Source organism: Liolophura sinensis, chromosome 8 (genome assembly GCF_032854445.1).
Source record: "Liolophura sinensis isolate JHLJ2023 chromosome 8, CUHK_Ljap_v2, whole genome shotgun sequence".
NCBI lineage: Eukaryota > Metazoa > Mollusca > Polyplacophora > Chitonida > Chitonidae > Liolophura > Liolophura sinensis.
In genome coordinates this window covers 12,007,845-12,034,460 of record NC_088302.1, presented here as the reverse complement: position 1 = coordinate 12,034,460, position 26,616 = coordinate 12,007,845, and the positions used below count along the sequence as shown (strand labels likewise).

General features: G+C 37.6%; 1 protein-coding gene across 1 annotated transcript in view; it reads left to right on the top strand.

Moving 5' to 3' along the window:
* Nucleotides 1-7,181: 7,181 nt before the first annotated feature.
* LOC135472690 (ras GTPase-activating protein 1-like) overlaps nt 7,182-26,616 on the top strand; it is a 30,940-nt gene continuing 11,505 nt past the window's right edge. The window contains 12 exon segments of the mRNA XM_064752315.1: nt 7,182-7,289; nt 12,082-12,231; nt 19,679-19,814; nt 20,636-20,653; nt 20,655-20,707; nt 21,444-21,483; nt 21,485-21,562; nt 22,112-22,196; nt 22,475-22,695; nt 23,044-23,194; nt 24,855-24,937; nt 25,305-25,378. Coding sequence (XP_064608385.1) covers nt 7,192-7,289; nt 12,082-12,231; nt 19,679-19,814; nt 20,636-20,653; nt 20,655-20,707; nt 21,444-21,483; nt 21,485-21,562; nt 22,112-22,196; nt 22,475-22,695; nt 23,044-23,194; nt 24,855-24,937; nt 25,305-25,378 — 1,187 coding nt within the window. The 5' untranslated portion in view covers nt 7,182-7,191.

Genomic DNA, 26,616 nt, shown 5'->3' with positions numbered 1-26,616 from the left:
TTGAGCTAGTTGACGTCACATGACTATCCCGGTCAAAATACAATGGCTTAACGGTATTGGCTGAAATGCCAAGGTTAAAGGTGGGCTGGTAAACCCATACAACCACGTGCAAGTGAATCATGAGGTATAGTTAGATGTTGCCAGAGAACACGTTTAACATTTGTTTACAGTAAAATCTTCTACTCTAGTCTCTATAGATCCGGTAGCATCACTCATATACATACATTCTCGCGCCATATACAGTAGTTGTGACACAGCTCATGTAAGGAGTAAAAGTAGTCCTGGGATAATATTCTAAATGTTGAATTCTTTCCAAACCGAAACGGTAACGTGTCCTTCACAACGAGCATGAGATTTAGGTGTCATTCACATAGTGAGCAACTGATAAGTGCCGATGATCGATCAGTACCATGCTTTAATTGGCTTAAAACATATCTGGACAAATTGAAATACATGTGTTTGACTATGGGTGACTATATTTATTGTTAGCAACTTTCACATAACAGTACGCAGCAAAACGTACCTTTCTCTTATTTACGGATGTTATGAACTTCTAATTTTGTACTCCTGACACATCCACTCTGAATCCGGCAATACTATACTGTTCACACCATTCACACCCAATGGAGTCATATACACGCCAAGCGGATCTCGCGTGATGATTAATATGGTAGCTTACTTGACGTCAAATTACTATTGCCGGTATCTACATATGTATAATTAGATTTTACCTATGCAACGCAACTGAAGTACAGTAATAAAGGAAGCTTGTATTTAATAGCAAACTATATAGATATATTTGTGTATATACATATAGGATTTCCCGGTAAATGAACTGAAATATTTTATTCATATATTTACGTACCTATAATTAATTATATTAAGTGTCATGTAAAATAGTTACCAAAATGAAAATTAACTGATTGTGATGATAATCACATCACATAAATATGCATTTGAAAATAAGAAAATATATGCAGACAGCACTGGGCTCAAATGCATTATTGTTATTAAGTTTATGTATTTGGCATAAAATGCATATTAATTAATTGTCATTTAATTTTGCCCTCAGTTACTTTCACTAAAGTAAATGAATTTAAGCAATAATAAATTGTCTAAAATCTGACATTCATGAAAAAAATATTTTAATGGGGATAATATTTTGTGGAAAAATACCGTTACCGTTCACTGTACGAAGATATCAGTTGTGAGAGCACACTCAAAACACATACGAGAAAGGGAGGCAAGTAACTTTTTTTTTTCATTCGAAGGTTATGTCCCCTTGTTTCATTCATGCCTTCGTCACAAATTTTGGATTTGATTTGTTCTATCTGGGACTATTGTATATAATAGTCCCAGGTTCTACCGAATATCATTTTCAAATAGACATCCTTTTTTGCCCTTCAGAAGTATGCTTAATAACCTATGTCAACACACAAGGTCAGGAGTATGTCAACAAAATACAAAACGCTATTTATGGCGTTAACCAGTTTTGCAAATTGCGCTGAACAACTAGCCCATCAATCGAACAGTGCTAAACTACCCCTGTATAACTGGGCTACCGACAACGTCCTGGCCTAAAATAAGGTAGTGCTAAAATATGGAGCCAGTTTCTGGATCATTGTACGAAAAGGGTGAAAAACGCAAGTTCTGCTTAAAGAGCATAGAAATTGAAACAAATTAAAAAAAAAATGTATGTTTTGTAAATAAATACCTTCATTTTTTTGCATATTCACTAAAAAGAATCGATTCGGATCACCACCAGAATTAATCGATTATTTGTTAATTAATTTGAGTCGTATACTTGGGCCGTTTTCTGTGATTGATGAATGACATTCTGAGTGCACTGCTGCCAGGAAACCAGGCAAATTTAACAGGCATATGCCTACACCAAGATCTTATATGAACACGGTTAATATAGTGCAATCGGCATTACTATACTATAAAGTACACCAAAAATCACGCATTTTAAACAACATTGATAATGGAAATTCAGATTTAAATCCACATTTACGGTTTTCCTCCCAATTATTTTTTTACCGTTACAATTATAGCAGCCTTCCGTAAATTTAAGCAAATTGGATATAATGAATATAAAATGCACACATATGTTACATATATGTCACATGTGGGTTATGTTTGCCGAAGGCTATATACGGGCACAGCAGTTGCCATCACCCATTCATGCATAATGATGACCGCCAACATATAGCTGAAATGCGAAATTAAGGCTGTCAAGCAAGCATCAGTCAAATCTTTTATAATGCCTGTAAGAAGCTCTAAAAGACAAGATCCTTGCTAATGTTAACTGTATATGTATATACCTTATACAAAATAAAATTGACCGCTTCGTTGGCCGAATGACTTAGGGCGCCGAAGTCGAGAGACCTTCGACGGATCATAGCAAAGACTTAAAAAATGGTATTGGTTGCTGCCTCGTTTGGCCTTCAGCATTGAGGAGGATATAACAAAGAAAGAAGAGACCTGGTATCAGTATAATGTGACTGAATGGGATGTCATGTCGGGTGTCTTTGGCATGGTACTTCAGGGGTGCAGCACTTTGGCGGCATACACTATATGTACACACACCTAATGACTCCTCGTCGTCATATCACTGAAAAAAATATTGAAGTACGACGTAAAACCAAAAGCAAGCATATATACATACATATACAAACATAATACAAAACAAAATCACCCCACATTGTTCCGAAGGCGCATCTACAACCCACGACTCGCGACTCTGGCCAAGACCGGGATTGAACCTGCGCCTATAACGCGTGTGTTCTGGTGAGGAAAAGGCAAACGTGCCTGGTCAGTAGACCTCTCTGCAATTAAAGGATTATAATGTCTAGAATTAATGTTTAAGTTGTTTTAGCTGGTTTTAAAAATGTACGTCTGTTTTATTAGATCGAAATTCGCATGGAAAACCACATTTTTGTGTTTCCTGGCACGATATGGCTGCAACACTGCCTAAGTGGCGTTAAGTCATAATCATTCATTCATTCATTCATTTAATTCGACTAATCATGCCCATATTTAAACGCCAGAAAACTTATCCAGAGGCGTAAGAAGCAAATGAAAAGTGGGGTTGTGTGGGGTTCATTATCCCAAGCAATCAGGTGAGGGTCCATGCATGGGCCGCCAAGGCCCCGGAAACTATGATCGTATACAGCCGCATATCTAACTATATCCTTCCTCAAGATTGTTTTTAAGTATCCTGCAAAAACATGTGTCTACTTTCCGTTGAAACACGCGCTATGTGAGTCGTAAAATATTTATTCAAATAGAACATGCGGACAAACTGAACAATGTTCAGAGAAACCATGCAAGCCCGTATCCAGCGGGGTGGAGAGGTGGTGGCTAGTGCAACGACCATCCCACCTAAATATGCGAGGGTCCAGAGCCCGCCCAGGCCGCGGAAGCCCTGGGATTCCAGACGTTCAAGGGCACGTTCTAAACGACTTTTCAACCGATCCAAGTAAATGCAAATTATAATGTACGGAGCCTTTAATTTTAAAAATATTGAACATTCTTGTGCAAAGATGGAGTTCATCATGATAAAAATCTAGGTAATCTCGATATTCTACACAGCAAAAACTGATAGGCATATACATGTTAAAATAAAAACGACCAGTTGACCACTCTAGTAGACATGTCACATTTTTTCTTTTAAACAGCAATGTCCTGGGGAAAACGATGAAAATAATTTACTGAAAACATCAACGTTATAAAAAGGATAGAGCATATGTTTTAACAAAACGTATGCGTGGTATCGTCCCACCATGAAACGCGTTTATGGATAAGACGTCTGCGTTCAAATAAAACAGTAAGGCGTTTGCGCACTAATGCGTGTGTTTTAATAAATACAGATCATGCGAAGTTAATATTTACAGTGTAACATTCTTCGCGATAGAAAACATGTACGCATGACTTCAGAAAACATAGGCTTAGCAAGTATTATCGTCATGCTGAAAATATTCCATAAAAAGTGGCAAATACTGCAGTTTCGCTGGCGGCTGGCTGATACAGGTTATTCAGAGGAACAGACGTACATGTTTTCGGTCCGTTTGAAAGTTGAGTTATATTGCTCGATTTTACAAAATTTCAGATACCAATTTTCAATAATATTTTTTTTTTAAATCGCTGGTTGAAAAGTAGGGGTTGGGAGTTGAGGGGTTGTGTGTGTGTGAGTGTTGGGCAGGGGGGTGGGGGGGTGGGGGGGGAAGGAGAACATATGCACCTTAACTTTCGGCGCATGTTATATGAAAATGGTTCTGGTTTTGAATCCCAAGTTTTAATCAGGTAATCCGACAGCTGCATATAGTGTTTTTGTTTTTGTTTTCATTTATATCCCAGTAAACCAAAATATTACACTCAATCCTTAATTAAACTGTGCAAACGTCCCAAAGACACTCACTTCAGAGACTATCTCAGCGTACATACCCGGAACCACCGCCAGAGTCTCTGGTAGGAGACTGTGCATAGTATACCTTTATACCACCATTTTGTCATTATCATCTCCATGCCGCAAAAAGAATCGGGTCACTCTCAAGTGAAGAGTGCGAAAGTCGATAATTCGAAAACTGCAAACTTCAACGATTTCAAGACTGCAAATCTAGGCGTCGAAACAGATATAGGTATACTAGTCGCCATCTGTAATGAACGTTTCGGATCGGCAAATCACAGGGTCAATTTTCAAAACAATGTCCAAACATGTCACCAAAAGAACTGAGAATATATACAGTAAGAAACTGGGACGCATTCGTATTAAAACCAACAATTGCAAAAGCAGATAACTCCAAATCATTCAGCCATACCCGACAGTTCCAAACTGCAAAATCGAACAATTTCAAACTGCAAAAACAGCAAATTCCAAACTGCAAAAACGGCCAATTCCCAACTCCAAAATCTGAAAATTCCAAATGTGCGTGAAGTTAACATATGGTATTTCCAAACCTGCAAAAAACGACAGTTCTAAAACAGACAACCCAACAATTCCAAAACAGCAAAACCCGACGACACCAAAACAGAAAAACCCAACTATACTATAAACAGCAAAACCCGACAATACCAAAACAGCAAAGCTCGACAATACCAAAACAGCAGAACCCGACAATCACAAAACTGTTATACCCGACAATACCAAAACACCAAACTAGACAATATCAAAAAGCAAAACCCAACAATATCAAAACAGCAAAACCCCACAATACCAAAACAACAAAACCCCACAATTCCATAACTGCAGTATATCGGGTAAATCCAAAAGACCTCGAGAACTGCGAATCCCGACAATAACAAAACAGTAAAACCCGACAAATCCAAAACCCGGTAATTACAAAACTGTGAAAGAGTTAAACCCTTCCAAATCTGTAAATCCGGAAAATTCCAAAATCACACGTGACTCGATAAATCCAAAACTTCAACACCCTACAATTTCAAAGCAGTATGACCTGACAAATCCAAAAAGTGCAAAATTCCAAGACGGTAAAAGTAAACAATTCCAAATCCTAATCACTCGACAATTCGAAACTTGTAAACCCAGACAAATCCATAGAAAAGACAGCAAAACTCGATAATTTCAGAACTGTTCAACTAAAATAATACGGAAAGACCACTACAATGGAACTTTTACACATAAAATCAGCGTCAGAATATTACTTACAACATTCGTTGAAGGCCATGCACCTGTCTTCCAGCGATTTGGTGTTTACTTCCCATGTGGGAAAATTCGTCCGTAACTTTCCGACTCTCGGTCATTTATACCGGGCACTACGGCTTCCTCCACCCTTAAATATGACCGCCATCATATACAAGTGAAAATTTCTTGGGAATATTTGAGGCTAGATTTAAGTTAGTTTAAGACCACTTGTCTTGCACCAATGTGGTGTCCATGTACCATGCGTCACACATTGGAAAGTTCGAGTTTTGCCAAATGTCGGTACTTGACCCCGGACTCTCTGACCAAGTGACTGGAGTTCTGGGGTTTATACATGAAAGTCCTTTTTCGTCGCACACACACAAAAAAAAACAAAAAACATTTAGCCATGGCTGTCATGGAATTTCATCGGGTAGTGTTCATAGATCTATGAAGATTGCAATGTCAAACCAACAGTATCTATCCATAATTCCGTTTTATCTGATCACTCACAAGAATAAGATGTGTGGGTATGTAGGCCTACCGGCAGGGCCAACATATACTCTCTGAAATCTTGTTTCTTCACGTTCTTTTCAGAGAACCCCGTGGTTCTTTGCTCTCATAGTTGGTCCTCTATGGAATCTGTTGGTGTACATATAATATAATCCAAAATATTTGATTGTTACTGCATGGGTAAGCAATAAATGTCTCTGGAAAAGGTGTGAAATCTAACCATTAGTGTTGGCTATAGGTACTCTCGCGGTCGTTAGGTGGCTCTTGTTCAACCTTAACGGCCCTTTGGGGGTGTGGGCCGCGAAGAATCAACAGTGCCTAAAACACAGTGCAGGCCAGTGACGATTCGTCGTATAGTGGTCTATAGACCGTGTTTGCGCGTGGCTGCAAGTCGAAGAACTCGGTGCAGCTTAAAAAAAATATTTACATTTGTTTCTTTGTTTTGTTCTAACTTTGGCTCCACCTGTGTAGCATGCCAAAGAACTTAGTCGGGTGCCTTGAAAAACCTCACAAGTGAATTTCTCCCGCGGGACGATATAGGCACATATGCCGGACTCGAGGCAATTTACGTGTAGGTTTTTTTTTTTTTTTTTTTTTACAGTAAAAATGGATTTGAACATATTTTACATTTTAACGGAGTCTGACACGCAGTCGGAAAGGTACATGAATAACGTAATAGGGCCTTATGTCGTTTTTCTAGGTTAGGCCTACAAATGGATAACTTCTGTATTCGAATTTACTCCATCTTTAAGCGGGTTGTAAAAGACTGGGCAAGCGATATAAACCTTAGATATGTGGGTGATATCAGATATATACATCAGATAACGTTAACGCTGGTTTTCTTATTGTACTTAACTAAACAACTAATGTTGTTTTCTTCTTCGCACGATGCGTACACCTGCTAATTTTTGTCTGTAGGTGGCGCTTTCAAGAAATTGACCAATGGGCTTGCAGAATTTTCGAGAACTGCGGTCTGCTACCACTAGAAGAAAATGGCCGACCACAACAAGTCGGGGAGCTCGGCCGAAGAAGGAGCGATGGAGGGAGGGGATGAATTTGATCCTTTCCCTGGGTTTTATGAATTATGTATTGAAGAGCACGAAGGTATTGATCTGAATGCACCCCCAGAAAACCAGTGAGTATTCGTTACAATTTGTAAATGAGCTTGTTGAAAAAACGATGGTATGCAGAAGTAGGTATGGGATTGCGACCAGCTGGCCACTGATCTTAGCTGATTGCATCCTGCACACTGGTCTATATATCGATGGCATAAACATTTGCTTCTCCCTAATTTCAGTTTGATTAAATTAATTAATTCAAAAGTCATCCCAGGTATATTTTGTGTAAATCTTCTCCACGTTGAAGGCATATGTGAAAAGTTGTTATGCGAATTTGTGACTGTTCATTGCAATGACATTGGTCTGAAATGTCATTCACTGAATCACACCATTTATGTACCACGTCGCCGTGCAATTCTTAATTACCTTTAGTGATACCATTTGAATATTGCATTTCAGCACGTAAGTGATATGTTAGACAAATAAATCAATTACATTTGAATCTCGAGAACCATGCATATTCATCATGCATGGCTTGGAACAATCTTGGTTAATTCACTGACTGATTCACTTAACATCTTGTGACTACCTCCCAATTCATGTGTGACCTTGTAGGTGCCGTCAGTTGAAACATTTATACAAGGTCAGGTTTAAGCATGGCAGATTGATTGATTATTACTTAATGGCATGCTTCAGAATTATTTACTTACTTGTTGGTGGTTAGTTTTATGGCTGGGTAAACCACTGACTTCAGTAGTTGAAAACAAGCTACGTTTGTCTTCAAGGAAGATAAAACCACAGAAACAGGTCAACTGCTTTTTAACCCCCAAATTAAGGCTCATATAAACAATGAGATCGTGAAATCTACAAATTCTCTTTCTAAGGCCGGGATTGAACCCATACCTCATGTGTCTCATAATCAAGAGTCATGCACCCTACTCACTGAGCTACATCATGCTCCCACAGGAGAAAAAAAGGCTTTCCTTGTAAAATAATCTGGTTGTAAAGGTACTGACAGCTGATTTGACAGAACCTGATTTGGCTGTATTATCCTGTTCTTGTAACATATTTTTAATAACATAAATAAAAATACATTCATTTATGTTCCTGAATGACTACAGTGCTGTTTGTTTTACTCAGTGATGCTAGATGCTTGGCTGATGAACGTACTTTGTAGATGTGGCTAGCTGATGAGATCGCTTATGAGTTAAGTGCTGGTCTTACGATGGTTATTCTCCATAAAGATCTCTCTCTGATTAGAAATTATTCTGATTAGGCTGAAGAAGGATATTCACAGTTGAAACCCCAGACATTCGGGCATTTACCGTTTTATTTGTGTCAACATGGCCACACTGAACAATTAATTTTCTATTTACTTACTCATAGCACTGTCCTTTAATCTCTGAGCCTGATAATCCTCATAGCCTGAGATAACTCATTTTAAATTCCTGAATGGGGTTGAGTGATGAAATTTTTCATGAAATTGGCTTGCAGCTGATAGGAGTCAAACTCACTGAGTCAGAGGCTGGTGAAACAGGATTTTTGACTACTTTTGTCTAGTGTGTATCTGACACCACGTCGTAAAAAACACACAAATGTATACCTATATCGAAACTTTGAAACCTCTGCTGCAAAATGATACCACTTTACAAGCCAAAAAAAAAAGATAGCCCAAAGGAGCAAATGAAAACATATCAGAGAAAAACAGCATTACATTCATCCTTCCTGACTTGGAGGCATTAATTTGGACTGTAGCCACATGTTTGACGACACAGTGGTGAAAACATTGTCTCAGTGACATGGAAGCTAACACAAACTGCGGACGGCCTCATAAGTATATAACCAGATTTTGATGTATTTATTTATTTATTTGATTGGTGTTTTACGCCGTACTCAAGAATATTTCACTTATACGACAGCCAGTATTATGGTGGGAGGGAACAGGGCAGAACCTGGGGGAAACCCACAACCATCAGATTTTGTTCACATTCACAATTTACACATTGCTCTGTTTAACGCTCTGTAATTTCCGGTTATTATCAGCAGTAATTCTCATCCAAAGTTGTTCATTTCCATACACCTTCCCATGTTTTCTTTCACCTCCTCACAGTAAGGGTAGTCATGAGAGGCCGTGTAAGCATGACATCACAGTAAGGATGTTGTGGAGAGAATGCAACCATGACATCACAGTTATGACAGTCACAAGAGTAAATGTAAGCATGACATCGGAGTAAGGACATTTATGACAGTCAGTATAACCATGACATAACAGTAAGGGCAGCCATGAGAGTTAAAGCAAGCATAACATCACAGTAAGGGCAGTCATTAGCATAAATGTAAATATGACATCTCAGTATGGACAGTTTTGAGAGTTAGGATGAAAATGAATGAAAAAATTACATCTTGAAACAATTTACTCACACTGATGTCTATCTCCAATGTAAAATAATAAGTGTACATTTACTTCAGCCGGGTATGTGGATAAAAGCATCAATGGATAAACATTTTTCCTTAGGCCAATTATACAGAATTGTCATACAGTTTTGGATGAAAGTAATTTTATCTTGGAGCAAGTCTTTTATATACTATGGCATTCATTTGCCAGTTTCAGGGGCAGTCTTCAGGTAAGAAATGTGCATTATTATGCAAAATGACTGCAACATTTTCAGGGGAGATGATAGAAGAAATTCCCTGAATTAACCATACCACGTGCTATAAACTATCCACTGAAAGTTTTTGTGTTTGTGAAATCATTGAAGCTTTCAAGAGCTGTCATCAGTTTGATTTTGTTTTCAACCTTTTACCTTGAAGACACACATTTGGCAGTGTGAGTCCTCATTTTATTCAAATGTAATAGGGCTATGTATAAATGTGAACAGACCAGTGAGGTGACTGAAGAGTTAATCATAGCATACATGTATATCTAATTTCTGACAAAGCACGGGAAATACATTTACAGTTTTTACAGACATGTGTTCAAACTTATACATATATGTGAACACGTACGTCAGTGTACATGTACATTTCCTGTTAAAGGTCACCTATGGCTTGTTAGGAGTTGGGTCAGAGGTTAAATGTGAAAGGTTACAGTTTCCGCCTGAGCAATAAACATGAGCAGTGCATGGCTGGATCAGTTAATTACAGGATTAATTACTCTGTTTTGCTATGATTGTGGATGGAAATATCAGAATAGTTAAAAGTGCAGGGAATTTGGGGGTTACATGTACTGCTAGTGTACTGGACACCCTTTGGCAAAGAGTTACATTAACATAATAATAATATGGCCTGAAACTTCAAATACCCTTATTTTTATTATACCATCATATGTTATAAGCCAAGTCAGGGTGTCAATTTACAATGTAAGTCGAAGTTAATGGAAGGAAGCAATATTTGCTAGCATGATTATACATGTTACGGTGTAATGCTCATCAAACTGTGCCGCTGTAAAGCAATGCTCCATCAACTTTCAGTGAGAAGGTTCCAATGAAATCACCATACGCACGTCACATGTGTTAGCATGATTATACATGTTACGGTGTAATGCTCATCAAACTGTGCCCCTGTAAAGCAATGCTCCATCAACTTTCAGTGAGAAGGTTCCAGTGAAATCACCATACGCACGTCACATGTGTTCACTTGTTTATATGTGAAGTGACTGGAACATGATAATGTTATTCACTAAACATTCTCTAAACTTCAGCTTCCTTTTTCATACATTACTCTTACTAAACAAAGGTAGACAGCTGTTGGAAATAGTATTAAGCTGTGGTCTGATATCCTGTTGTAGACTTACTCATGCATGTGTGTAAGAAGTTGATGACTTAAGTTGGCCTCAAGGATGTGACAGGATGGCTTTGTGGTGACATGCAACACGGCAGTTGCATAACAAAGTCACCTTTCTGACTTGCAGCGCATCTACAAATGTCATCTGGGCTAAGATTTAGTTGCCTAGTATCAGGCCAGGTATTATGGTATTATGTGGAGAGGCAGAGGTACAGATGACAGCTTTGTAAATTACAAAGGAAAGACGTTGAAGAAGAAAAACAGCGAAATTGAACTTTGGTTCTTATACATATAAGTCACAAGTGAATTAGTTCAGCTCAAGACAAAGTGCAGACCTGTGGTCTTCATGTGAGGACTAAAATTAATCTTTGTTTTGTTGTGCTATAAGGCCACACCAAGTTAAATTCTTGTGATATTGGCAGAATAAATCTTTTTCGATGTCACAGGAGGGTGTAAAAATAAAACTTTACATCCAATTTTTGGAATATATGGATTGTCTCGACAAATTTTCCTGTTGAAAACATATTTACATGGTCGGATAGTTATCAGATAAATACAGGAAAATCATAAAAGCATGTAGATATTTCATTTTTTGATTTTTTTAGTGTTTTCCTGCTCGTAATACACAAAATAAAATTGGTGTTGCCTAATGGAGTAACATAAAATTTTCTGTTTTCCCCTCACTTTGATGAACTGATTTTGCTTTGTATTTAATTTTGCGGGCTATGCCCGGTTTCCTCCCACCATAATGCTGGCCACTGTCGTATAAGTGAAATATTCTTGAGATGGCGTAAAACACCAATCAGATAAATAAATAAATAAATAAATAAATTTAATTTTGCCTGACCTGGAGGGAATGGTGTAACTGTTTGTATTAGTAAATGAATACTGTTTACAGTAGTTGAATCTCTTCTCACATTTTTCTGTACCTCCGTAAAGATTCCAAGGCATCTGAATGATACTATACTCTAGGATTAGTCTTAGTGTGCCATTTGTTTGGTTGAATTGCATAATTGCAGTATTGTGATTCGATGCCGTGTATTCTAACATGAAGTTTACCAGTTAAGTGTTATTTGTGATGTACAGGTGGTACCATGGCCGACTGGACAGAACAACAACGGAGGACAGGTTACGTGTGGCGGGACAGCCTGGCAGTTACCTCATACGAGAAAGTGACAGAAAGCCGGGTTCGTATGTACTCTCTTACCTGGGCAAAACAGGATTTAACCATTTCAGGTGAGTTGATGGTGTACAACATTGACCAAGAAATGGATTTAAGTTTTTGTCCTTTTGTCATGTTTTTCATATGTGTTTTGCTGAAACTATTGTTCAAATATGTTTTCAATGCTTAGAGTGAGCTGTTAAGTCTGTGGTGGACTAAAGTTGCGATCGGCTTTGATACTTTGTGACGTGAAACAATAAGATTAAAGTCTGATTGAGGTTTTACTAAACTTTGGAACAACCAGTACAGGGATCTATGTAAACATTGACACGTTTTATGGTTTTGATTATATGTGTGTATGTAAACACTAATGAAACTGCAATAATAATTTGACTGTGATGTGAATTTGTGTGCATAATCTTAGGTATATAGCCCAAGTACATACAGATATAAACATGATCGGAGAGACATGAGAAATTATGAGACATTGTTTTTGTCTTGTAATAGCATCGTTAAACCTTTGTGGACACTGACAGATGCTTCTCTTGCAATTGCTGATCTGACCTTGAGTTTTTGGAGTGACTGATTTCTGGAGAAGTGCATGTACTCTGACAATTGCTGATCTGACCTTGGCTTTGTGGAGTGACTGGTTTCTGGAGAAGAACATGCACTCTGACAATTGCTGAGCTGACCTTGGCTTTGTGGAGTGACTGATTTCTGGAGAAGTGCATGTACTCTGACAATTGCTGATCTGACCTTGGGTTTTTGGAGTGACTTTTTTCTGGAGCAGTGGATGTACTCTGACAATTGCTGATCTGACCTTGGGTTTTTGGGGTGACCTATTTTTGGAGAAGTGCATGTACTCTGACAATTGCTGATCTGACCTTGGCTTTGTGGAGTGACTGGTTTCTGGAGAAGAACATGCACTCTGACAATTGCTGAGCTGACCTTGGCTTTGTGGAGTGACTGATTTCTGGAGAAGTGCATGTACTCTGACAATTGCTGATCTGACCTTGGGTTTTTGGAGTGACTTTTTTCTGGGGAAGTGCATGTACTCTGACAATTGCTGATCTGACCTTGCCTTTTTGGAGTGTCTTATTTCTGGACAAGTCCATGTACTCTTAATTGCTGATGTGACCTTGGATATTTGGTGAGATTTATTTCTGGAGAAGTACATTTACCCTGGCAGTTGGTTGATCTGAACTTGGGTTTTGGATAGGTATAGATGTCATTTAGAAAGTGGATTAAGTAACAGTATTATCGTTAATATTGTTATTGTTATCGTTATATTCAGAAAGTGTATTCCCTATTAACGATAATACTGTTGGGTTTTGGAGTTGCTTACAGTTATTTACAGGGAAGTACACATACTGCGGCAGTTGCTTATTCAATCTTGGATTTTTGAAGTACTTCATTTTCGGGCAAGTGCTGTGACAATGGCAGATTTAAGCTGAGATAGACGGAATGATTTATTTCTGGGGAAGTACAAGTGCTCTAGTAATTACAGTTGTAATCTGGGAGAGCTGGTGTGACGATAGTATTGTATTCCAGTACTTTTCAGACCTAATCTTGGGAAGATGGAATGAGACATTTCTGCAGAAAAAAGCACTCTTGCCACTGCTCATTTAACAAAATGAAAATGAAATATAGAAGGTGTGACTATTTGTGGGGGAAACCCAGGAATAAGAACTGATGTCTCGCATCAATCCAGTGGCTCATGCTAGCATAAAGCTGTTGCATTGAATCAAGAAATTACCTAGGCACCTACAACTAAGCAAGCTAGCGATTAAGATTTGTACCAAAGTACTGATAATATTGTTGATAAATGACTTCCGGCTTGCTTTATCTGCAAGCAGGAACACACAGACATTGCAAAGTACTAAAGGAAAGAACAGAGTAGTGCATACAGGTAGTTCAAGACATCTTTGCTGTTGATGAGGAGACTTTCCCAGAAATTTCAATTTGTTTATCAAAACAATGTGTTCTGATCATATCTATACGCAAGTGCACAGAAATCTTTAATCTCACAATATGACTCATATGATATGGCACTTATCCCATACAGATAATTTTCAGAAAATTGTGGTATAATAATAATTATACGTATATACACATTGCAGTATAATTTTTCAATCCATGAAAGTAGAATAAAACGTACATGCGGACATAGTGTTTCATTTGATGGTAAATGTTATGCATTTTATGTTTTTAGAGCTTATTTTTGGCAATACATTTTGTTTTTCTTCAATTCAGATTATGGTTTATTTTAATACATATAGGCCATATGCAAATGAAGGGAGCAGGAGAAAGATCAGTGAAATCTTTATCTGAATTACTTGTTTATTTTTTTTTTTTTTCATTGTTTTAAATAAAGTTAAATGTTTGACATCAAAGTGTGTGTGGCGTCATCAGTGACATGCATTATGAATGTGATCTGTAAAGTCCGCCTCTCGATAAAAACAGTGGACTGTATTTAATTCTGTGTGAAAAAAGGTATTTTTTTTTAAATAACATGTATACAGTTTTCAGTGGTGTTTTAGCATGTACTTATGCTTACTTCATTTGCTTTTAATAATAGTTGCAAGACAATGTAAAAGTAACTGTTAGCTTTGAGTTGATTTGAATGGAAAATACTTCTGGTCTACCTCGAATTTTGGGTACATGTATATGTTGAATTTAATTTAAAATGATGTTTTGTTCTTTTATGATTGTCATTTAGACCTGTATGAAAGAGAGAGAGTTGAGGTTGAAAGCTGTACTTAATCAAAGCAGACAAACAGGATGTTTGACCCAGTAGCCACAATAGTATATGAAAGGTGGTATTGTTGGCAGAATCAAAAGTTAATTTAGCTCATCCAAGGTGAACTGTGTAAGTCACAACTAGAAACATTGTTCCAAAACTGGTAGTCAGCGATAGCAGTTCTTTAGTGCACTTTTTACTTGAAGAAAGAAAAAAGAGAAACCCTTTTCAGTTATAAGTAGACATGTCTTGGGAATGTGCGCCTGTAGTTCACTTTTCTTCTCTCTGCTCATGTAAATGTTGAATCTCTTCATTTTTAAAAGTACATCTGAACTCTTACACATTTCGTTTTTAAACTAAGATGTCTTAAATCTGTATCTCCTCTCCCCACCCTCAAAAAAAGATTTGCAGAAAAACACTTAGTGTTGCGGCCATATCTTTTAATTCCTTCAACAAAGAATTAATTAATTGGATGTTAAGGAATGAAACTTACCACATAATCCTGTATGTTGCTCATCACGGCCACAAGTGTACTTATGTAGCAAGAACAACTAGATGTACTCAGATACTGTAAATACAAAAAAACATGTGAACCTGGCTTTAGACTGGGATTTGCCCCACTCTCACAGCTTCGCTGAAGACCACCTGTCTTCTACCAATATGGTGGTCATATCTGTACGTCACATGTGGGGAAAAGTTTGTCAGTTACCTGCCAAATGTGGATGGTTCTTCATGCAGTCCAGTTTCCTCCACCCATAAAATTGACTGCCATGGTATAAGTGAAAAATTATTAAGAATGGCATTAAGCAGCAATGAAATAAATAAATAAATAGATAAAAAGAATTATGAAAATGCACGTACAGTTTATAGTAACATGCAAGAAATGTAATGCGGGTTGCCATCATTTAAGTGAAATATTCTTGAGTATGGAGTACAACACCAATGAAATGAATAAAATAATTCTTAAAAAATTTTATTTGTATAGCACTATGTAAGAAATGAGATGATTTTGACATGTAATGAAATGTTTAGCCCATTCAGCATGAAGGAAGTGTTTTTAAGAGCAAGAACAAGTCACAAATGAGGCAAAATAGCAAGAAGTAGGAAATGTGAAAATGTAGTAAAATATATAGAGATGCAGGAAATGTGTAAAAGTGTGATGATAAACACTACACACAGGAAATGTGTAAAAGTGTGATGATAAACACTACGCACAGGAAATGTGTAAAAGTGTGATGATAAACACTACGCACAGGAAATGTGACTATACATGTACTGTGCATGTATTTGTCTATAGAAGTGTGCAGTATATGTGAAGATAGTCACATAAGAAGGATCTATACAATCAGCACAATAAACGTGTGGTATTTGTGAAGCTGGTATGTATAATTAAACAGTAACATGTAATTATACGTACTGTGTGAGGTTCGTACGGTCGGTTGGGAAATCAGTACCATCTGACCCATTAACCCAAATAGCTTAGTTTTATTGTGGGATCCAACAACACCTCAGATCAATAGTATTAGTCAGATCTATTTTGAGCCCTTGGGCAGATTTCACTGTTACGCTAGAAGTGTCAAAATAATTCAGCAATGTGGAAGAGAAAGTGTTACAAAGGTGAAAACTTTCAGCCATTCAGGATACAAAAGCTGTATGATCCTGGACGGGTATTAACAGTCTAAGCTTGTTATATTTGCAGAGCGCAGCATACAAATTGATAGGCAGTACTTGGTATCATGTATATTTGTACATGTATACCAGTATGTATAAATGTATGTGTACTTACTCACCCATTTGTTCTGGTGTTTTCGGTGCATGAATATATTTACATGTATGGCCTTCTGAATTGGGTAGGTTACTTTAGACTGACATAACTGGCCAGGGCCTGGTTGACAAGCCCCCATTAACTTTCCATAAGCAACAATGTAAACGTTTAGCGTTGTAACTCAGGCCCAAACATTCTGCGGCCAATAAGCTTTGGGGTATACATGAGAAAGAAGCCATTAAAATCTTGACATAGGTTGACCTTCAAAATCTGGACCTTTCTATGCCGGCAGCTGGGAGGGGTGCCTAGCAACGCCAAGGGGACGTCACTCGCAGCCTCATCACCACCTGTCTCCCTGTGTCCCCTCGCCCAGAATTTCAAACTTTCATCATTAAGACTCATACCTGCCCAAAGCTTGGACATTTTCCATCATTTTGATACCAAGCATGCACCTGTACACCAAAAAAGGCTGGCAACAAAAAAAGACTTTACACCCTAAAATACTCCGTATTACATTCGTCCCTCCTGAAAAACAGAAGTTGTAATGGGGGTCTGTGTCCACATACTGTCAATTCGCCAAACATCAAAAAAAAAAAAAAAAAAAAAATCTGTTGTTCAAATCTTATTTCAACATGATTGACCAAAATATGGTTTGAATATACATTGTATTAGGCTTGCGTTGGCTTTTACCTGTCCATTACCCAAATGTGACTCACTAATCGTGGAAGGGACACTCCCTGGCTCTGTCATGTCAGTGGTTTATGGCTATTATAAGGAGATCTAAGTACAGTGGCATCTAATTCCTAGTTTCCTATTAAACCCTATTTTGGGAAATTATTTCAGGCTGCGGAACAATTTTCATTATCATTATCATTATCATTATTTGGGTAGATGTTATGATAATCTGGGGGGTTTCAGTGGCCAAGGGGTTTACAAGCGAGGCGCAATGACCCAGGTGCCTCCCACCAATTTGGTCGCTGTCAGTTCAAGTCCAGTTCAAGCTGGCTTCCTCTCCAGCCAAACATGGGAAGGTCAGCAACCTGTGGATGGTTGTGGGTTCCCCAGGTTCTGTCCGGTTTCGTCCCACCATAATGCTGGTTGCCGTAGTATTTCTTGAGTACAGTGCAAAACACCAACCAAATAAATAAATAAATGTGATGATCTCACCTTTTGTGACAATTTCTGACAAAAAATGAAATAAAGTGTCTTGATGTGGGCAGTGACGGGAAGCAAGAAATCAAGTGTGATTTGTCTGAGAATGGCCTTACAAGCCGTTTGCGTGTATGACTGTTTGGATCAAACTGTCGCTACTTGGAGTGCTGTATCTAAGGCTGCTGGTTCGTTTAATACATGGTACATTGTTGTGGTATCACCGGGCCCTTGCATAGTTTCCTTCAACCACAACCTTACCTGCCCTCATAAAGATTGTATTTCCTTTGTTAGTATGGCATGAAACACCAATGAAACATTACTTTTCCTACAGTAAACAGAGCAGGAATTGCAGAATTTTGGTACCTGTTTCACTGAAGTTTCATCATGTCTTGTATTCACAGAATATCTCGCAAAAAATGCACTGTCTGAACCCAAGTGAAAATCAATATGCATTTGAATCAGAATGTACATACCTATATTGATGATACATCTGTGTGGTGAATCGGTTCATTTGATCTGAAAGATGAAACAGATGTGCTATTTTTCCATTATCTCTTTTCATTTTCTGAGAATTTCAGTTATACATCTATTTTTGGAAATAAGTAGGAATAGATGAGATAAGAATTTACTGTCCCTATTTATTTTATAATAATATTATAAATATCTTTATTTATCAAAGTTAGCTTGATCAATTTGCAATGAAACTGTTCTTCCCTCAAGGCCTTCACAGAAAAAACAATATATAGGAAACAAATACTTTACAGTCCAATCAAAAAATACATCAATGTGTATTAAACAAGATAAGCATCATGTAGTAAAAACGTAATGTGCCACAAGCACTAAAGTTTTAGCTGCAGCCAGCAGTGCCATAAATTGCTCTTTTAACATGGATTCAGGACCATTCACTTAACAAGGGGCTTGAGTACAAGATGGTAAGGAATTCTGGCTAGATGTCTCAACTGTTGCAAATTTGGGTTTGTTCAGTTGAGTCACTTTGTAAACGTTTCTTTATAGGACATATTTTCTTCCAGCATCACAGCATTATGACATCTTAACGGTTTATAGCTCTTGATTAGTTTAATTATTTTGACGAAATAACGCTCATAGCATCAGATGGATTTATCGATAAGTTTGTCTTTGTTGAATTTGGTAGTGATATGAGAGAGTGGTTGATGTGAGACAGAGCTTTTGATTAGGTCTTGCTAGTATGACGTAAATGACATAAAGCGAGGGGCACATTAAACAGATATATTTGCTTGTAGCGTCAAACTTTTCCGGTGGTGAAATCATCATAGTTGCAGACACACTGGGCGGATTTTTCCATCAGTCGTGGTCAGGAAGGTATATCATGTGACATAATAAATAAATCGAAACAAACAAAAAATCATGGGTATAATAATTCATTGCTGTTTGATTGGTCAGCTTTGTTGTCTTGATCGCAAAATTTGGTGGAGTGAACACACAACGGTGACAGAATGATATCGCCAGCGTATTTTGCTGGTGTCTGACATGTTTGATAAGGTCGCCCACAAAACATGCCATGGCTGGCATGGACATACCGGGCAAATTTGTAGACATTTAACAAATACACCTATACGAGCAAAAAAAATTGCCTTATGTGTCCCAGCCTTAAGACATAGGTTGCATTTACCTTGTTTTGGTAACATGGTGTTATAGACATGAAACAGAGCTGATGATAGGTTTATTCGGGTGACAAGATGTGTGACATATTTCACTAGGACCTTCATGGATATTCTTTAAATGATTCTCTTCCACATTAACATTTAGAAGACTACAGACAAGTTTGAACAGAGACTGGATTGTGTACCATTGTTAACCACTTCGCCTGTACTTACGTTTCCAGGATAACAGCCATGTGTGGAGATTACTACATTGGTGGTCGTCAGTTTGACTCGCTCTCTGATTTGATCGGCTACTACACAGGGGTGTCATATTTACTCAAAGATGAACGACTTCAGTATCCAGTGCCGCCACCAGAGGTAAGCATTAAGTTGTTCTTTAGGAATAAAACGGTCTTCAACGGAGTAGTTTTGATAAAAATCTACATTTTTATGAATAAAAACAGGACTTTTCTGATGAAATATACAAAAAATAAAAAAGAACAATCAGAAAATTCAGGTCACAGCTGACAGAAAGTTGTCTGTTTTTTTGACACTGAAGCATACATTTTATGTGTGAAAATGATTTGATTTTTAAGATTCCCAAAGCATGCTTCCTGGCACTATAAAGGTGAAAAGATGGATAAATTAAGCTTCACAAATTGGTGTCATCAGTTTTTTAATCACTAACAGCATCTTAAAGATAGAACAAAATGTGCGAGTAAGTATGTACTGTAGTTAGGTGGCTGAGTTAGGTGACTCACAATCCGTCATCTGTTACCATGCCAGCTCTGGCCAATGTAGCCAGTTTTAGTCCAGCTGTGTTATAGTTCAAAGATGACATCATCGCTGAATTTGTGCAAAGATTGCATGCTTCAGCCTAGCGGATATGTGATGTCATCTTTCCTTCAGCCTAAAACTTGGTTATTTGTGTACCACATGAAAAGAACAAAATGTATTTGGACTTGAGGTGGTGAGATAACTGAGAACATAGGTAAATCAAACAGGGTGTGTAACCAACCTATTGGTCAATTTGAGGAATGATAGAAGTGTCTAATTCTAAAAAAAAAAAATTTAAGAGTTGTTTTAGTTTGACCAGTTTATTGAAAGTTTCATGGCTTGAATTCTCTTTGTGTAAATGTCTTTAAATATTGCTTTATGGTGAAATATGATTATTTTTGGTGACATCATGCTGTTTTTAGCCTGTTGATGACAGACGGGAAAGTCAAAGCAATTCTGCCTTATCGCGGGATGCCAGAGACAGATGAACTCAAGTAAGTTACCAGTTTAGTACTGCCCTCTTTGACAACTAAGTAAGTTACCATGTTTACTGGCCTCATCAGACAGGGACAGATACATATGTAGTGGAATGTCTATATACGCATCACCTGCAATAGCATGTGAACTATTTTTCGTTATTTTGTTGAACTTTTTAACAGAATAATTTATTTCAAATATTGGTTTTTACCTTGATTTTGGGTGTATCTTGTAAATGAAGACTTGGTGGGTTATATTATAATGCAAAAGTAATATATATTTATACTTCTGTACAGGATATTCAAATTACGTTAAATGCTAGTACATGGAATTTTTTTGATTGCATTTAAAAGTGTCATTAGTTCGTAGTTTCATTGTACACTTACAACGCTGGCTTATTTGCATCAGTTGATTGTGATTTAATATGGGAATGTCTGTCAGACCTACAAACGTTTATCAGTTGATATAAAATACACCTCTCCCTTGTTATAACACTCTTCAGTACAGCACACAGTTTGGTATAACATTGTTACACGTGTGGCCCCTAGTTTTTTTTCAAATTTCTGTGGGCTGTACACATTTGTACATACTTCCAAAACTTTCATTGGAGATGACCTCCAAATTTTGTTCACTCGTTGCACTGAGAAGCTTGATTATCATGTGATTATTTAGTAAAAACTATGGCCAGATGGTCAGGCTTACAATTAACATCCAGCATCACACTATGATTTCATTTCTCTGTCTTTCTCTCAGCTTTGATAAGGGGGATGTGTTCACAGTTCACAACGAACTGGGGGGATGGCTGGTTGTGGGTCACATCCCAAAGGACACGCGAGGACGGCCTCGTCTTTGAAGAACTAGTCGAAGATTTAGTGAGTACATTTACGTATTTCATCAGTGTTTTTTTTTTTTTTTTTTTTTTTTTGCCTTTTTGAGAAATGATGGCAGATCAACTGTGTGTTCATGTGCATTAGTACGTAAATATAGTTTTCTGCCAAACTGCTCTTGTTGAGTTCAAGAGCTCTTGCTGGCTTCCTCTTAGGTCATATCTGGAAAGCTCCACCAGCAACCTACGGATGTCAAGTTTCCCTGGGCTCTGTCCAATTTCCTCCCACCATATTGCTGCCCATGTTGTGTACATGAAAGATTCTCAAGTACAGTGTAAAACATCAGTCCAAAAATCAGTAAATAAATTCTGCCCATTTAATGAAAAGGCCTGAATTAATCACACACGAATCTAAATTTCAGTATGAAACGAATGTTGCATTTTGTGATGGATGTGATTGTTATTCGTTCTAGTAAAAGGGGAGACAGTTGAAAATGTAAAAAATCAACATCCAAATGACACACATCTGCATGAATGCTGGAAGGAATAATGAAGTTTGTTTTGTGAGTGGAAGTTATGTTTCTTCTTCCCTCAGAATGGAAACATTGACCCTGTGGAAAGTTTGTCGTATTTTCATCCAAACATAACAAAAGAGGATGCAGTGCAAAGGCTTGGGCAAGGTAAGACGTCTAAGGCAGAATTTTTTTCCTTATTGGTGTCATGATGAAAGAATATAAAAGTTGAACAGACATTCCTCTATTCTGCTATGCCATCAGTCTGGGAGTTCAAGGTTTGTTGTTGTTGTAGTCCAGTTTCTGTTTTTACTAGTTGTCGGAATGGTTTTCTTCCCATCATTGCTGCTGAATTACAAACTACCTTCTGCTCCAATTTCTGCAGTTGAGGAGAGCTTTCTGGTTGGGTGATGTATTATGGGTATAAAATCTGCGTCTGTTTTCAGCGGGTCAGGGAAGTTTCCTTGTGCGGCCCAGTGACCACTCTCCAGGCGACTATTCCTTGTTCTTCCTCTGTAACAAGACAGTACAGCGGTTCCGAATAGAGAAACAGGGTCGGCAGTACTACATGGGGGGTCGCTACTTTGACACCCTGGATGCTATCATTCAGCGCTACACTAAGGAGCAAATCATGGAGGGCTACACTCTAGCAACGCCTGTAATTAGGGTAGGGCATTCTGCTGGTTATAATTTTCGCGAACATTCAGAGTCAAATCTTACTCACTGTTTGTATCACCATTTTAGAATAAGTGAATGATTGATTATGGCTTTATTCATCATCGGCACTATTTTAGCCATATCATGTCGGCGACATGTTGAAATCAGGACATAGTATGGTTTTTGATATAAAAATTATGACATTCTGTAAAAAGTACAGCGGCTGTAATATGTCATTATGACATGTTTAAAAGCTGTTACTTTGTAGGAAAAAAAAATATTAAAGAGTTCTGATATGTGGCGTTGATTAAGAAAGCACAGTAATGTAACCGTATTTTTTTTCTTCGTTATGTCACAGGAGATATTTGACAGTGAATCAGAGAAGAGTGTTGCCCAGGATTACAAACGTAGTAAATCCATCTATGAAACAATTCGACACATGTCTGGTCCTAGTCTAGTCACTAATAGGAATGACAAGATCATCATGAGGGGATGGCTCAGCAAGAAAAGTAAGTTGGATTAACACAAAATTGGCAATTTATATGTCTGTTTCTGTAGAGAAAAATGACATTGTTCCATTGAACAGATGTAGGTAGTGCCAATATATGGCTAAGTCCAGCTTATTTTATTTTGGTATTACAGGTTGAAATGACTCGGTCAGTTTATGGATAGGGACTGGTTTTTTTGTTTTCTGTGGTCTCAGCTTTAGTGCATTTTGTCAAATTCAAATGTACATGTATTTAGAAAGTAATTCCCCCCCCCCCCTTTTTTTTTTTTTTTTTTTTTTTAGTGTAGTTCTTAGCGATGAGTGAGTTACTGGCCATCATAACATATAGTGTAAAGACAATATAAAGGGTTTATTACTTACATGAAACAGAACAAAAGCTGAATCTAAGATGAATCATTTGATGAACATACATGTAGGTGTATGCAGCTTAGGCATATGTTTGCATTGACATGTTTACATACCTTTCATTGTCACGACTTCGGTGGGATCAAACATGGGTCAGGTCATACCAAAGACTTTTAAAATGGTACTTGCTGTTGCCTCGCTTGGTGCTTAGAAATGAGAGTTTAAAGGAGAAGAAAATTTAAATAATTTAAATATCAATCGAATACCACGGCAGGTGCATGCCATAAAATAAAATTCTAATATGTACCTCAAGTTGATAAATTATTAAAAGGGAAGTGCCAAAATCCTCTGTGGGCAACTCCATTTTGCCTAAGAACTAGTCCTGAAGTCTTCTGTGTTGGGAGGAGAATTGCCGTCGGAAACCACTGAAGTGCAGTTCGTACATTTCCAGTAGAACTCCTCTTCCCAGAAGGAAGAGAATAGTACAGTTCGTTTTCTTGACGATCGGCAAACCGGAATGTTGGACGTAGGTTCCGAGTTTACATGAAAAAGCCGGCAGTTTTGATGACTCTCATTGGCTGAAAGGCAACACACCCATAAATTACAGGGTGTTAAAGATGGGGGACGCGATGGACTCTGTGATTTATGCCAGCTTTGGCGTTTTCAGGCTTTACTTGTATGGCGAAGAAAAATTACAAAATTATGCAGTAGGCACCATCCAATAGGAAAAAAAACGTGCTCTTTTCAGCCTGTAGTATCATTTTTTAAAGTTTTCTTCTCCTTTAAAGCAAAGAAACATGACTGGGTGGGGTGTCATGTTTGGTATCTTTTTTTTCAGTGGAGCCAGCACTTACAGGGGATGAACTTGCCCTGCCACAAGACACAATATATGTACACACACCTAATGACTCCTCATTGTCATATGACAAATTAAGTATGACATTAAACCCCAAGCATACATACACATATATTTTTGTCATTTCTCCAAACGCAAGCTGTTACTTAGTTCAGTCACAGACTTATACAGGGAATTCCCCTCTTTTATCTGTACAAGAGACCTTATAGTGGTGAGGAGTGGTTGATAGCATCTGTTTGTATGGTCTTAAATGACATTTGTTTAGTCACTTGCCATCCACCTAAATGGCATGCTCTTTGGGCTCAATCTGGAGGTAAACGTGTGGGTGTCACATGTATGTGTATGTGTCAGTTACTTGCCAGAAGCCTTGTAGTTTTATTACAATCAATTTGGTTTTCTCCCCCAATGAACGCTGAAAAAAAAAATGAATAAATGAATTAAAAATCATTTCTTCTTGCAGGTCAGAAAACAAAGAAATGGAAACATTTCTTCTTTGTTCTCAACGGCACTGAACTTCAGTTGTATTTTTTTGAGAATGAGAAGGTAGGATAATATTGCAATAGTGTTGGTACTGTGGACATTTTTCCTGAGGTTTTAATCTTTACTGTCTTCCATCTCTATATCTTCAATAGTTACACCACTCAGAAAAATAAGGCGTTATGTGATTAGCTGTACACTATGTGAATTCCAGGCTCATGGCTCACCAGCCATTTAGGTTGAAAATTCGTGTTATTGAAAAGACAACAAATATTTTCCGTGACATACATATTAACTACAGTAAAACTTTTGCACCTGCCCCAGTACAGCCTTCCTATTTATGAAGCTAGAACGTCTTAAAATATTTAAAACTTTAACGAATAAATGACATGGCAATAAAGATTATTTTATTTCTTTTGTTTTTTTTTAACAGAGGTCCAAACCAAAAGGCCTTATAGATTTAAGCTACAGTTCCTTGTACCCCGTTCATGATAGCCTGTTTGGAAGGTGAGTTTGTCTTCTCTGAATATAAAATCTTTGAGATGATTCTTCAACTTCTGTACTGGTGAAATTTTGTCCTGTTGAAAATTTATGCCTTTTGTTGTATTGTGCAAACTTGTAAAACCAGACATTGTCCAGAACTGAACTTTACAAGCTGTGCATGGCTATAATATGAATGCAGACATGAATCACATCTGAAGTTGTATCCTCACACATGTATTTGAAGAGAGAAAGGATAGTCAGCGTAGCGTGTATAAAAGGATAGTCAGCATAGTTTATATAAAAGGATAGTCAGCATAGCGTGTATAAAAGGATAGTCAGCATAGCGTGTATAAAAGGATAGTCAGCATAGCGTATATAAAAGGATAGCATAGCGTATCGTATATAAAAGGATAGCATAGCGTGTATAAAAGGATAGTCAGCATAGTGTGTATAAAAGGATAGTCAGCATAGCATGTATAAAAGGATAGTCAGCATAGCGTGTATAAAAGGATAGTCAGCATAGCGTGTATAAAAGGATAGTCAGCATAGCGTATATAAAAGGATAGCATAGCGTATATAAAAGGATAGCATAGCGTGTATAAAAGGATAGTCAGCATAGCGTGTATAAAAGGATAGTCAGCATAGCGTGTATAAAGGATAGTCAGCATAGCGTATGTAAAAGGATTGTCAGCATAGCATGTATAAAAGGATAGTCAGCATAGCGTATATAAAAGGATAGTCAGCATAGCGTGTATAAAAGGATAGTCAGCATAGTGTGTATAAAAGGATAGTCAGCATAGCGTGTATAAAAGGATAGTCAGCATAGCGTGTATAAAAGGATAGTCAGCATAGTGTATATAAAAGGATAGTCAGCATAGGGTATATAAAAGGATAGCATAGCGTGTATAAAAGGATAGTCAGCATAGCGTGTATAAAAGGATGGTCAGCATAGCGTGTATAAAAGGATAGTCAGCATAGCATATATAAAAGGATAGTCAACATAGCGTGTATAAAAGGATTGTCAGCATAGCGTATATCAAAGGATAGTCAGCGTATCGTATATAAAAGGATAGCATAGCGTGTATAAAAGGATAGTCAGCATAGTGTGTATAAAAGGATAGTCAGCATAGCGTGTATAAAAGGATAGTCAACATAGCGTATATAAAAGGATAGTCAGCATAGCGTGTATAAAGGGATAGCATAGCGTGTATAAAAGGATAGTCAGCATAGCGTATATAAAAGGATAGCGTAGCGTGTATAAA